Source organism: Anser brachyrhynchus (genome assembly GCF_964034855.1).
Source record: "Anser brachyrhynchus genome assembly, chromosome: Z".
In the NCBI taxonomy this organism is placed as follows: Eukaryota; Metazoa; Chordata; class Aves; order Anseriformes; family Anatidae; genus Anser; species Anser brachyrhynchus.
In genome coordinates, this window is record NC_137697.1 from 4,236,810 (window position 1) to 4,249,296 (window position 12,487).

The window sequence follows — 12,487 nt, forward strand, 5'->3', positions numbered from 1 at the left end:
CCCTTAGCCAAGGCAGAGCTGCGAAGCATGGCAAAAGCAAGGACAGAAAATATCCAGAGCATCTCAGGAACCCTGGGGAGCACATTTAAGAAGCACTGAAAGAAGAACTGCTGCTGCCCTTGCAGCTTCCACCGCCCTGAAGCACAGGAGAAGAGCTTGAAATGAGAAAAAAACATCACTGATGCTGAACAGCTCAGTTCAGACGCATATGAACCAAGTTGCATGCATTTGGCCTGCCCAGGCTTTACGGCAGAGCAGCAGCACCCTCTGCAGGGCACACCGCAAGTGACAAACCCTTGTCCAGGGGAGGCTGCCTATCCCTAGAGCTAGCTGCACCATCCATCTCCCCTCATCCACCACATCCCTCGACCACCCCAGGCTCCCCGAGCTGCCTGCTCATGAGCAGCTTGAAGAGCAGAGATGCCCCTACGCACAGCCCTGCACGCAAGAGCAGATTTCTACTTCATTCTGCAAGGACTGGTTACAATCAGACTCCTAAAAGGCCCTACGGATCTGGAAAGTGCATCCTCTCGCCACTGGATTTATCACCCCTGCTCATCCCAGGCTAACCTGCAGGGACATGGTGCAGAGATTTTGCTGCCTCACAAGCTGTACAAACTAGCATTTTGTCCAAAATCTGACAAGTGGCTCTGCCCAGACTGCAGCTGGGGCTAATTTCACGTGGCCAAGCTGGACTTTGGAATGGCCCCCATACAAGAGGGCCAAAAGAGTCTATCTGTTGCCCTTAACTCTTAAGAAGCAGAAAGAAGACTTTCCTCCTCCATTTAACAACCAGATAAAAGTCCCTGGTTTTACCAAATACCAGCAAAGTGGTGCCAAAGTGCCCACAGCTCATCTCCAGGCTTTAAGCTTCCACAAGCTGGAGAGAAGTACAGGCGGAGACTTTTCCCAGCCTACCAGACCCATCTTCTTTTGTCTCAAAGTGACATTCTTTGTTTCGGGTGCACAATTAACTGCAGCACTAGGGAGCACTAGGTGTGCATGATCAGAACTTTGCACCAGGACAGGAAAGATCTTTCTCCTGGGTTTCCCAGGTGGATCTGCAAGATGAAGGCACAGAAGAGCCTGGCCAGCGCCCTGAAGGATGCAGGAGGTGAAAAGGTGCAGCCAGAGCACAGCAGGACCACGATGTATCCTTAGATGATGTGGACATAGTGCACACAAGCAGAGAGGAAGCCAGAGGGATGCTTGCAGGGGAGAAAGAGGTGTGGAAGCTCGCCAGAGCAAGAGCACTTCAGCAGCTGTGCTTTGTGTTAGCAGGAAGGACTCCGCAGATGGACACACTGCCTGTCTGAGCGCCTGAGGACGGGCATTTTCCTTACACTCACTGCCATCTCCTGGGGAGCACCCAGGTGCCTCAGGTCCATGCAGCAGAGACGACCTCCCTACAGCTCTTCCCACACCTCCCTTCCCTGAGAGAAGGAGGAAACACTCCCCGCATTTGGGGAGCAACTGTACCTCTTTCCCACTCTTGATCACGGAGTCCAGCAGCGCTCCTGTGTAGCAGATGGACGACTCAGGAATATCGGCATGCCTATATGAAGGGAGACAACAGAGCATTGGAGCTGGGGCACCTCACCCCACCCACCCTGACACTGCTGGCTGTGCCCACAGGCAAGGGTCAGTCCAATCCCTCCACACAGAAAGGCCACAGTGAAGAGACCTGTACCTTTGTGTTCCTCCTGTGCCCAAATTATCGACTCAAAGCAGCACAGCAACACGTGCAGCCTCACAGGATTCAAAGCTAATGCTGCCAACACAGCCTTTCCTTGCAAAACCCCTCCTTGAGTCAGAATAAGAGGCCCAGGCAATCCTTTTTTTTTTCCCCCCAATGCAAGAGGGTCTCATTTTTAGCAGGTCTGAAATTCTACTGCAAGTGCTCTTGGGAGACACAACTTTGTTAACTACCACAAGGTGTCAGGCAATTTCAAGAAATGTCCTGGCAGGAGAAGCCATTGAGATCTTACAGCTCTGACAGCAACAAACATTCAGAGGGATGCTGGGACACGAAGGCAGGACGTCACTGCCTCCTTGCATCTTCTCCTAGGAAGCAGCCAGCAGTGTCCAGACCACAACGCTGAAATGACTTCCACATTTCACTGAGCTCAAGTGACCCGCAGCTTCCCCCAAAGCACACGTCTGATGACAGGATTACCACAGATGTGGCAGAGAACAGGGAGAACAGCAGCGGCCCCCCACACAGCCACACATCACCCAGCCCCTGCTGCTGCTCGGTGCTACTTACAGCTTCAGCAGGTGCCTGACAATCTGCTCAGGGATGAGGCGTTTTTGACAGACAGTGCTGGCCTCCCACACCACTGCCTCGCATATGGTGCCATCCTGGAACCGCCGCAGCTCAGACTTCTCCCCCCAGAAGTTCCGGAACTCCACGGCCTGAAGGGAGACATTGGCCAAGACAGGCCGTGGGCATGGGCCACCACGGGGACTGGCCAAAGCGGTCCCATGTCTGCCAGCACCACCTGCAGCCACAGCAGGGCGCCAGGTCTGCTCCACTCCTCGGTTCCCTTAACTAAATGGAAGCCCCAGGATGAGTGGAACAACAAGCTCGGGTCTCCCACTGCTTCTTCCACATCCCAGTCCCTTCCCACTCATCCCTGCCTGGCCATCACCCTTCCCAGACCAAGGGGCATCCCAGGGGCCAGGATGTCACGTTACCAACATCTCACAGCCAGCACCAGCAGCTCAGCAGTCCCCTCATCCTTGACCCGTAACGGTTTGTCCATAGCAGGCACCCAGCATCACGCATGGCATCCCCAAAACCACCAGTGTCCCCCACCCACTGCCACCCCACACAAGGAGAACTCCCCTCACCTCAGGGCGATCCGCTTGCGGTCCCTTCTCCAGCGTGCTGGCAGCAAACTCAGGAACAAAGAGGAGCCCAAACGTCAGGGGCCCGACATCCTTGTGCTTTGGGGGTTCAGCATCAATTGGCCACTGAGAGGAAACACGAAATATGAAGCACGTGGAGAGATGACATTGCTGGAGCAGCGTCTGCCGAGACAGATAAGCCTCCTGCCACACAGGACACGCTCTCAGATGCCCAGATGGGCACAGACAAGGAAAGTCTTAACAGGTCTCCTGGTGAGAAAGCCGTTTGCCTTCACCTTGCCCTAGTGTTGGGCCACAACTTCTGCCTAGACCAAGTGTCCCAGGCTGCACCTCATGCCCCAGTCAAGGGCCTCAGGTCCTACCTTCCCACACAAAGGGGACAGGCCCACCTCCTCCCCTGCCAGTACAAATCCTCTCCCTGCACCCAGCAGTGCCACGAGGGATGTACAAGACCCCACAAGCAGCAGAAGATGCAGCGTCACTGCCCACTGTGTTACCTCAGGGGTCTGAGGCAAGGAGTGTGCCACGAGCAGCGCTCTTCCAGCCAGCCCACGGGCCAGCAGCGAGACGATGAAGGGAAGGGCTGCGACCACGTAGTTCCCACCGCGATCCATCAGCTCGTTCAGCAGCTCCATCTTCTTGCAGGCACTTTGCAGCTTGGAGACGTGCTTCAGGCTACAGGAGGAGAAAAGCCAGTCACCCACCTCTGCCTCCTCCACCAAATCCCTTCTGCAAGAGAGATGCTAGAGGATGGGTAAAGTGAAGGAGCAGGGGGTCCCTGCACAGGGTGGGGGCTACAAGAAGAAGCACTGCACTTCGGCATCTCAGGCCAAAGCATTGCCGCCCTCTTCCTGGGAAGCTATCTAGGCAATAGCAGTGGAAAAAACAAAACGGAAGAGGCACCGACATCTATCCCAGAGCTAGCAGGGACAACTCCCACTAGACAGGTCCAAATCCACCCTGGTCAGAATCCAGAAGCAGCCCGCTCCTCCCTGAAGAGGCTCCCTCAGCACCACCCCACCGGCACGAGGAGACTCACTGGAATACGTGGTCAAAGGTCCTGAGCATGGGCTTTGGGGTCATGAGCAGCGCCTGGAAGCCATCCACCATCCTGTCATCCAGAATTTCCATGGAGCGCTTGGCTTCCAGCTGGACCTGAGCGAGGAGACAATGCAGGAGCATGAACCGGAGGGGAGGAGGAAAGCAAATCCCTCCAACAGCGGTCACCAGTTCCCCCCCCCAATAAACCACAGCCACCCCAGCTCTGTGGTCCGCAGCAGACCCCGAGGCTAGATGGCCTCCATCCTCATCTGCTGGTCACCTGGCTGCACACTATGCTGCTGGCTAGACACCTGTCCTCGATGTCCCTGCCATCAAAGTGGGTTTTTCTGCTCCAAAACATTTTTTTTTTCCAGCTGAGCAGCTGTTTGGCTTCACCTGAAGGTGCCCACACATGGGTAAAGAACTTCCCTCCACATTTGAAGTGCGACAGGTAAGGCAGCAGTAAATCCAAATCTTAAAATTCACTCCTAAGCTTCAGAGCCGAGGTGTTAAAAGCCTAAAATGCAGAACCGAACCCCCTCCCCACATCCAACAGCCTTCTCTGAGACACCCAACCACTCTGCGTGCCTCAGCTCTCTCCTAAGGCAGCATCCTAGGATGCCCTGACAACCTGCCGGTACCTGGTGGTATTTGCTAGCAGTCATATCCGCGCAGAGGTTCACCAGCCCGGAAGGATCCACAAAGACCACTTCAAACGCCTGGTGGAAGTCAGCCAGGGCAGGCTGGAAGAGCAGAGACAGCCCTCAGAGCCACAGCGCAGACACCAGAGCACCAACCACCACCTCGCTGCCATCCCACAGCCCCACACAGCCCAGCATGTCCCTGCAGCACAGCCAGGTGCTCACCAGGGAGGCGTCTGCGTCCTTCACGAGGCTGATCCCCGTCACGCTCAGGTCAGTGGTGGCTGTGGGCAAACAGGCAAACAAGTCATGCTGCCACCTGTGTCTCCCTCACTCACTCACATCCCCTCCTGTCCATCCCGCCCACAGGGGCCCAGCAACAGAGGGACAAGAGCCATAACCCTCCCTTTCCTCCACTGTTCAGGCTTCGTGCAGAGACTCTGCTGACACCGGGCTCCCCCTGCCCAGAGAGGCCCCTGGAAACTCACCCAGGAACTGCAGGACGTTTCTCAGCACCTGGTACCCGCTCATCACCCTGACGATCTTGCGCTTCATCAGCAGGTACGCAACCAGCATGGAGACCAAGAAGCCACTGAAGCACCCCAAGCCCTGTGGAAACAAGCGGCCGAGTCAACAAGAGCTCGGTGAGGCACCACAAGCCAAGCACACCACCCCGTGGGGACGAACCATCCCCCTTCCACACCGAGGAAGGGAGAAGAGGCCAAGGGGACGGTGACCACACGAACAGAGCCCAGCCCGGCCCTCACCTTGCTGAGCTGCCTCTGGTTCAGCCACACTTTGAGAAGGGCGACGCCATCCTTCATGCCCGGGAAGTCGGTGGAGGCGGTGGACAAGAAGTGCAGGTGGGACAGCAGCACCGTGTCGCAGAGGATGGAGTTGTTGTAGTGTGGGGTGGGCGGCTCAGGGGCTCCTGTGCGAGGAGAGGGTAACATGTTGGATCCAACCACAAACCTCCCACTCGCAGAAAAGGGCTGCAACAAGCAGCCTGGTGTTCCCCCAGCCCAATCCCTACCTTCTTTGGGGGCACTGCTCTGCTCCATGAACCAGGCTGTCCGGACGTTGTTCTTGCTTGGATGGAAGCGGCTCGGCTTGAAGAAACCCAGGGCAGGACAGGCGTGAAGTCGGACAGTAACCAGCTTCTCGTCCTTGCCTGTAAGCACCAAAGGGCGAAGAAGATAACGGGGAGCAGGGGTGAGGAGACTGGACAGGGAAGACAGTGCCAGACAGAGACGTTTCTGTAGGGTCTGCTTTGCTCCCTGAGGTTGGGCAAGCCAGCAAGGCTGGGGAGCCCAGCCAAGGTGCAGAAGAGGCTCAGGAACCATAGGAGGGGAAGAGACCTTGAGGATGAGGATGGGTGAGGGATGAGAGGAGGTAGAACTGGGAGCAAAGCTGAAAAAATGTATCACCAACTGCAAAGATCCCTCTGCTGGAGGAAGGGGCAAGCTCTACCTTCGGGCCTGAGGAGCAGGATGGGCTTGAGGTGGTTGCTGTTCATGTAGGCAAACTTCACGCTGCCAAAGAGCCTCTCCTTGGACAAGTGGTGGGCAATGTGGGCCAGGTACAGAGCTCTCTTGCGGTGGTAGCGCTGGTTCAGGTTGTCTTTGTCCTGGAAGACTTCCTGCAAGGAGAGGGACAGGGGAATCTCAGCTCTCCTGCGGGCAGAGCCTGGTTAAACCCAAGGCACCACACCCACAGCTCCCCCCATCTCCAACACACAGCTAAAGCCCGAGAGAGCTCCAGGTCAGTGAGGAACGCTGCCTTGTTGCTGGTTCATCAGGCTGCAGGATCACAGAGCGGGGCTTTGCATCTTCCCAAAGCCCATCAGAGCCACACTGGACAGCAAGAGGAGGCAGCTCTAGGCCAGTAACAGCCTGCAAACATGTGGCTCCCTCTAACACAGACTTGGCAGTAGGGGCGGATGTGCAATGGCACTCAAAGCCAGACAACATTCTACTTCCCCAGCAACATGGAAGAAGTTCAGCCCTGGCAGAGGGCACGAAGATCACCACGAGGAGCTAAAACCAAAGCCACTGAAACTCTGAACAGCATAAGCACCAAAGCCTCACCCCCCAGCTCCTCACAGAAGCTGCCACGCTGTGTGTCCGTCTCAGGAATCGCGAGAGGGGCAGGACCACGGGGGACAGGAGGAGATGGCGCTCAGCTCAGGCGCAGCCAGACTCACCCGTGGCATGGTGACGGCCACATCCACGTTGATCTCAGGCTTAATGCAGGTGCCCAGCAGGTAGCTGCCCACCACGCTCAGCTGGGCCGGGGGCAGGAAGCGGAACTTGCCCTTCACGTCGAAAGGCACCTGCAGGAACGGCACCTTCACGTCCCCAGGGAGCCACGTCTGGTCAGTGAGCTGGGGAGGGGCAGGAGAAATAAAGGCTCTAAGCATGACCAAGAGCAGGTGGGCAGAGAGCAAGACCCCTCCTCCCACACAGCGCTGCCCTGAGCTGGCAGGCACCCGCACACAGAACTTGAAGACCCCTCCAACATATAGCAAGGCAGTATTTTTTCTGTCCCTAAGGGAGGTTCCCATGGGGAAGTGGCTCTGTCATCAGCAGAGCCTGCTCCACACAGGGGCCTCGCTGCCTCCTCCAGCCCCCTGGGACCTACGTTGCTTTCTGAGGTCTCCGGGATGGCGCTCAGCAGGCCGTTAATTTCGTGGAGAAAGGCATCGATCTTCTTCTTCTTCGTCTCCTTCAGTGTAACCTCCTTCAGAAGTTCTTCGATCTGCAGGGGAAAGGGGACCATGAAAAGCAGCTGTAACGCTAGAACTGCACCACTGATGGCAACAGGGTAAAGAATGCAGCAAGTTGAGCTGGGCAACACCTGGGTCTCTCCAAAAACTTATCTCAGAGCTGGGAGAATAGTCAGCCCACAGGCAGGAGCTCCTGCCCTCTCCTGTAAAGTGCTAGATGGAAATCAGCTCCATTCCCCTGACTTCTGTGTGAGGTCCAGCCATGAAAAAAATGGTACGACAGTCATGGGCTTTGCTCTCAGAATGGTTTTTGCATGACAAAGTGCCAGCTCCTGCAGGTTTACATCGTGAGCGAGGTCCTACAGATCCTGCTACCAAAACTAGGAAGCAGGTCAGGAAATCACAGCTGCTCCTGAGAAAACCCACAGACGTGAAGACCACCAGGCGCTCTTTAGCTAGCACCCCCTCCTAACACAGGCTGCTTGTTTCCCTAGAACACAAAAAACCCTCCTGTCCCATTCAAAAGACTTGCAGCAGACGGGTGCACGTGGCGATGTTACTCCCTGACCCTGACAAGCAATAAATCACCACATGGCAAAACGCAGCACTCACACTCCCAACATGCTATAACCGCCTGCTGCAAACGTTCAATTTTAAAGCAGTAAATGAAGCAAAAAGCCCGCGGTGGGGTGGCAACAAGAACCGCGGCCGAGATCCCAAGAACACACTGTAAGTCTCAGGAAGCCTGGGCTTTGTCCCTGCCCCATGCCCGCTGTCCCCCAGCCCAGCTCCTGCGGGGGACACGCCAGGAGGGCTCCGCAGCCTGCTCACGGCCTGGCGCTGCCCCCAGAATCCCCCCGGGCCCTAAGGAGAGGCAGATCTCACCTGCAGGCGCAGCAGGCTGGAGTGGAACAGATCCTCCGTCTCCTTGAGGCGGTTCAGCTCCTCGCTGCTCGGCGGCTCGTACAGCTCGGCCCTGCTCAGCCTCCCTGACGGTACCGCGGCCGGGGCCGGCCTCTTCCTACCCCGGGCCGCGCCTCGCCCGGGGGGCTGCGAGCTCTGCTCCGCCGCTTCTGCCGGCTCCTTGAAGCCCTGCGGGGAGAACACAGCATGGCCCCGGGGCTCGGGGCGCCGAGCACGGCCCCGCCGGGCGCCCCCAGCGCCCTCAGGCCCCCCCCGTGCCGCCCCCGGCCCCCTCACCGCCATCATGGCCGCCGCCACCTCCTCCCCACCGCCCCGCGTGGCGCAGCCCACCCCGCTAGCGCCCGCCCGCCCGCCCGCCCATTGGTCCGCGCGCTCCGTTTCGGGCTTCTGATTGGCTAACTCCTCCTCCCGTCCCGCCCCCGGGGAGGTTTGTGTGAGAGGGAGGGGGGGGCTCGTCGTCGCTTTGCGGCGGGTCGTGCTCGGGGGGGGCGGTGCGGCGGTTGGGAGCGCTTGGCGGCTGGGGGGGGCGAGATGGGGCAGTTTTGGGTGTTTTTTTGGTTTTTTTGGAGTTTGACGGGGCTGAGGGCAGAGCTGTGGGGATGTCGTGGTGTGGTCGTGAGACACCACTGCCCTTCAGGCGGGGGAGCCGCGGAGTCAAACCACACAGTCGCAGAATCAGTAAGGTTCTTTTCCAAGACCAAGGTTGACCTCCGGGATCATCTGCTCCAACCGTCACCCTACCCCCAATGTCACCCACTGGTCCCTAAGCACCGCGTCCAGCCTTCAAATTAAAACCTTTAATGCCCCTGCACACCCTAAAATCTTCGTGAACTTACGTACGGTTTGCAACAAACCACCCCCGGCCACGTCACTGCCACAGTCCTAGTGCCGCGGGTCACCGTGGGATGGGGCACCCTCAGGTTGGCTCCAGCCCTCCTTTTGCCTCCTTCAGAAGCTTTGCTCATCTCCAAAGTTCTCTCAGAACAGGGTTTTCGGTGTTTTTCTCACATAATTATTGTGTTGCTCCTAGTACGCCCTGCTAAAGCGCTCAGGCTGGTGTTTGCAGCTCTCCGCCTGTTCCTAAGTTCCAGGCAGAACAGCCAACCCTTCCTTACAAAAGTCATCCCACAGTGATTTTCAACCAGCCTGGAGCAGGAGGCACTGAAACGTTTGCACCTGAGCTGCTTGGTCCCCAAACAGCCCCAAAAACAAGCCCAAGGGGTGACCCAGAGCCTGCTCTGATCTGCCTGGCAGACAGCGGAGATGGTTTGCTCTGTCCGTGAGGACAGGCTGGGTGTAACAGCCCTGTCCTACCAAGTGACGCCTCAGGTGGTTCAGCAGGAGCCGAGCATGGCTTCTGGCACGAGGATTTCTGACCAAACAGTTACTGCAAAAATACTACGCCTGAAGTTGTCAACACACCCAGAAAATAGCTTTGTTTCCCAAAGGAGCCAGGCAGCATTGCCGGTGTGCTCCCGGGTGGGACGAGCTCAGAGCAGCCAGGGGTGCACTACTTCACAATTTGTCAGGGTGGGCATCCCGCATGTAGCCTGCAGAGAGCACAAGTCAAAACTGCAGAGCCTGGCTTGCGTGGGGAAACTTCTGCAAGGCTGGGGAAGCAAGGGCAGCTGGGCTGGGCTGGCTGCAGCCTACAAGTGGGTTACTGGAGTAGGAGGAATATTCCCTTTAATATAGTGCCTTTGCAGAAACAGCTCCATACCTCAGGTCCAGCTAGATTGGGGTTGTCAGGGTGTTTAAAGGCCCATCCCATATGCATCCCCTAGTGTGAGGTCACAGATTTGAGACTCAGGCCTCCACCAGTGCCCACAGCTGCCTGGTTTTTGCCTTGCTGAGCCCTGCTTCCCCCTGCCACCACCGCATGGCATCTCTGCCCAGCAAACCCCAGTGGGTCCCTGACTGGAGCAGGGCATCATTTCCTTTTGGTTAAAGGGCTGCATCCCTCACATACCCATTGTCAGAGACATTTTTTTTGCTTATTATAACAGCAAATCACCTCTTCCTCCATCTCATCAGCCCAGGTCGGGTCCCCTGGGTTTGCCCCGATGGTGGGTACACAAACAATGTTTGTCCGTCCATGTGCACGTGCTCCCCCGCACTCCCTCGGATCCCAACATCACCTGCAAAGAATGACTTCCAGCTAGCACGGATGCCTAACTCCCAGCCAGTTTTGCAAGTAATTCTTGTGGACTGGCCCCGTGACTCTGCTGAGCGTGAATTACGGTGTCAGCTCCTACCTCAGCAGGAATTCATCCTCTGTGCTCCTGAAACAAACAGATCCGGAGGAGTGCTCCTTCCTCCCCTTCCCTCCCATCCCTGATATGCCAGGGTCACCTGGTCCAGCTCAGTTCCTCTCCCAGATTTCCATTTCACTGTGTCCTGACCCTGCGATTCACTGCCTGACACCTCTGGCTGCTATGGGCATACCTGTGGGGTCGGGCCCCCTCTGATTCAGGGTGAGGGTAATTACAGCCCTGCTCATGATTTTTAGGAGGGCTGGTAAAACTCGTTTAATCATCGCTGCCCACAAGGTCACGTCCCTGTGCTGTTTGAGAGCGACAGGGGACGAGGGACTGTGCCACCAGGGAGCGAGCAGCAGCTCTGGGTGGGTGGCTGGGATGCCCACGGGTGTCACCAGTGGAAGTGCCTCAGCATCCCCTTGTAACACCTGCCCCAAAACAGCCTCCGTTTGGAAGCACACACCTACACACACTGCATATACACTTACGTATACGTACACACGTGCTGTCCCGGGGCGGCCCGGCCAGCCCTGCAGCAGTGCCGGTGACGCCTTTCCTGCAAGAGGCTATTTAACAAAGTATTTCAGCACCTGGCAAGTCATTAATTACGCCCCATTCTTAAATGCTAATACTAATAATCATCATCAAAAATTACTTCACAGCATGCCACTCCCTGTGCCCGCCCTCACAGGTGCTGCTCGCCTTCCACCACCACCTCCCACTTGCCCAAAAAGCCACAGGATCCTGTGTCTGGCCATGCCCCGGCCCCACACCCAGGAATGGGAGGGATCCGTTCCCTGGCTCCATCCCCTGGAGCCTGGCAGTTTCCTTGGTGTGGTGTCCCTGAGCTGATGCTTTCCTAGGAGGTGCAGGTGGATGGAGAGCTAGCATCAGCATGCCCCTGGGGAAATCCTTCATCGCCACCAGCTGTCCGGACGCCGTAGTCAGCATGGCATCTTACAAATGACAGAACTCCCCCAAACAACATGCATACTTCCTTAAAAACAGCTAAATTGCACTAAAGAAGCCGTGACACAGCCCCTGGCTATCATCACCTGTTCTCAGCCAAGTCACCCAAATACCTGACGCTGTGTCCTACCCCAAATCCCAGAAGGTCCGTGGCCACCAGCCCTTCCCAGGGCAACCACAACCCATCTCTTTGTTCCACCCAGATAGAAATTGCACAGGGGCACACAGCCTCCTGCCACACTCCAGGGTAAGCAGGAGGTACCAGAAATATCTCCCATGAAATAACAGTGCTGGTGGGACCAATAACTGGGGCTGAGTTTTCCCCCCTGCCTATTTGGGTTATTTCTGTTTCCGCCTGTTTCTCACTGGGTTCACCTGTGCTGGTGGAGCAGGGCTGTCCTCTCACGGTGACTTTCCCCTGGGTTGTGAGGAGGGCAGTGGCAGCACTGAACCACACCAGGGATCTCTGGTGTCCAAAAAGGGGGATTTGCAGGAGATTAAAGGGGGCTGGTGTTGCCCACCATACCCTTATGCTTTGCAAAACAAAAAGCCTGGTGCTCATTTGTGGCCATAGTTCCTAAGGTTGTTTTTTTTGTTTTGCTTTTTTTTAAGGGGACCCAAGTGCCCACCTTTTTGTGCCACCAGCATGCAGGTACATAGAGGTGACACTGAGAGAGGGGACAGGGCCCCCGCCAAAACCAGATGGGTTGGGACCTGGGGGTCCCACAGCATCACCCGCAGATGTCCCACGCTTCCCACAGGCAAAGCCAGCTCCTGCCCAGGGCACTCCCCACCAGGGCTTTGCATCCAGCCCCTGACCCCATTGGCCATGCCATGGCCACAGAAAGCCATGGTCTGGCCACCCAAGGACCTTGCTTCCTCTCCTGGGGAGAGGTGGGGTCTGTTTCACCCCAGCAGAAGCTGCAGTTCACTGTGGGATTAAACAGGCCTCTTTTCTTTCTAAAGCCATTTTAAGTGCCTTTCTAAAGTCATTTTAAGTGCCCGGTCCCAGGTCCCCCTCCAATGACAGGCTGAAGGGCTCAGGTCCCTATAGGGAG

General features: G+C 56.8%; 1 protein-coding gene across 3 annotated transcripts in view; it reads right to left on the bottom strand.

The window, feature by feature from the left end:
• NOL6 (nucleolar protein 6) overlaps positions 1-8,531 on the bottom strand; it is a 29,569-nt gene extending 21,038 nt beyond the window's left edge. The window contains exons 1-15 of one of the 3 annotated variants that reach the window (XR_013943866.1): positions 8,479-8,531; positions 8,164-8,370; positions 7,194-7,310; positions 6,757-6,936; positions 6,024-6,192; positions 5,587-5,724; positions 5,321-5,484; positions 5,042-5,162; positions 4,779-4,837; positions 4,554-4,655; positions 3,911-4,026; positions 3,369-3,546; positions 2,854-2,976; positions 2,267-2,415; positions 1,480-1,555 (exon numbers count right to left, since the gene is read on the bottom strand). Coding sequence is in view for 2 of the 3 variants with exons in the window: in XM_080574742.1 (XP_080430868.1) it covers positions 1,480-1,555; positions 2,267-2,415; positions 2,854-2,976; positions 3,369-3,546; positions 3,911-4,026; positions 4,554-4,655; positions 4,779-4,837; positions 5,042-5,162; positions 5,321-5,484; positions 5,587-5,724; positions 6,024-6,192; positions 6,757-6,936; positions 7,194-7,310; positions 8,164-8,370; positions 8,479-8,487 (1,908 nt within the window). In the remaining variant the exon portion in view is untranslated. The remainder of the gene's footprint in view (positions 1-1,479; positions 1,556-2,266; positions 2,416-2,853; positions 2,977-3,368; positions 3,547-3,910; positions 4,027-4,553; positions 4,656-4,778; positions 4,838-5,041; positions 5,163-5,320; positions 5,485-5,586; positions 5,725-6,023; positions 6,193-6,756; positions 6,937-7,193; positions 7,311-8,163; positions 8,371-8,478) is intronic. The other 2 variants (XM_080574741.1, XM_080574742.1) reach the window with 2 other exon arrangements.
• Positions 8,532-12,487: the final 3,956 nt, after the last annotated feature.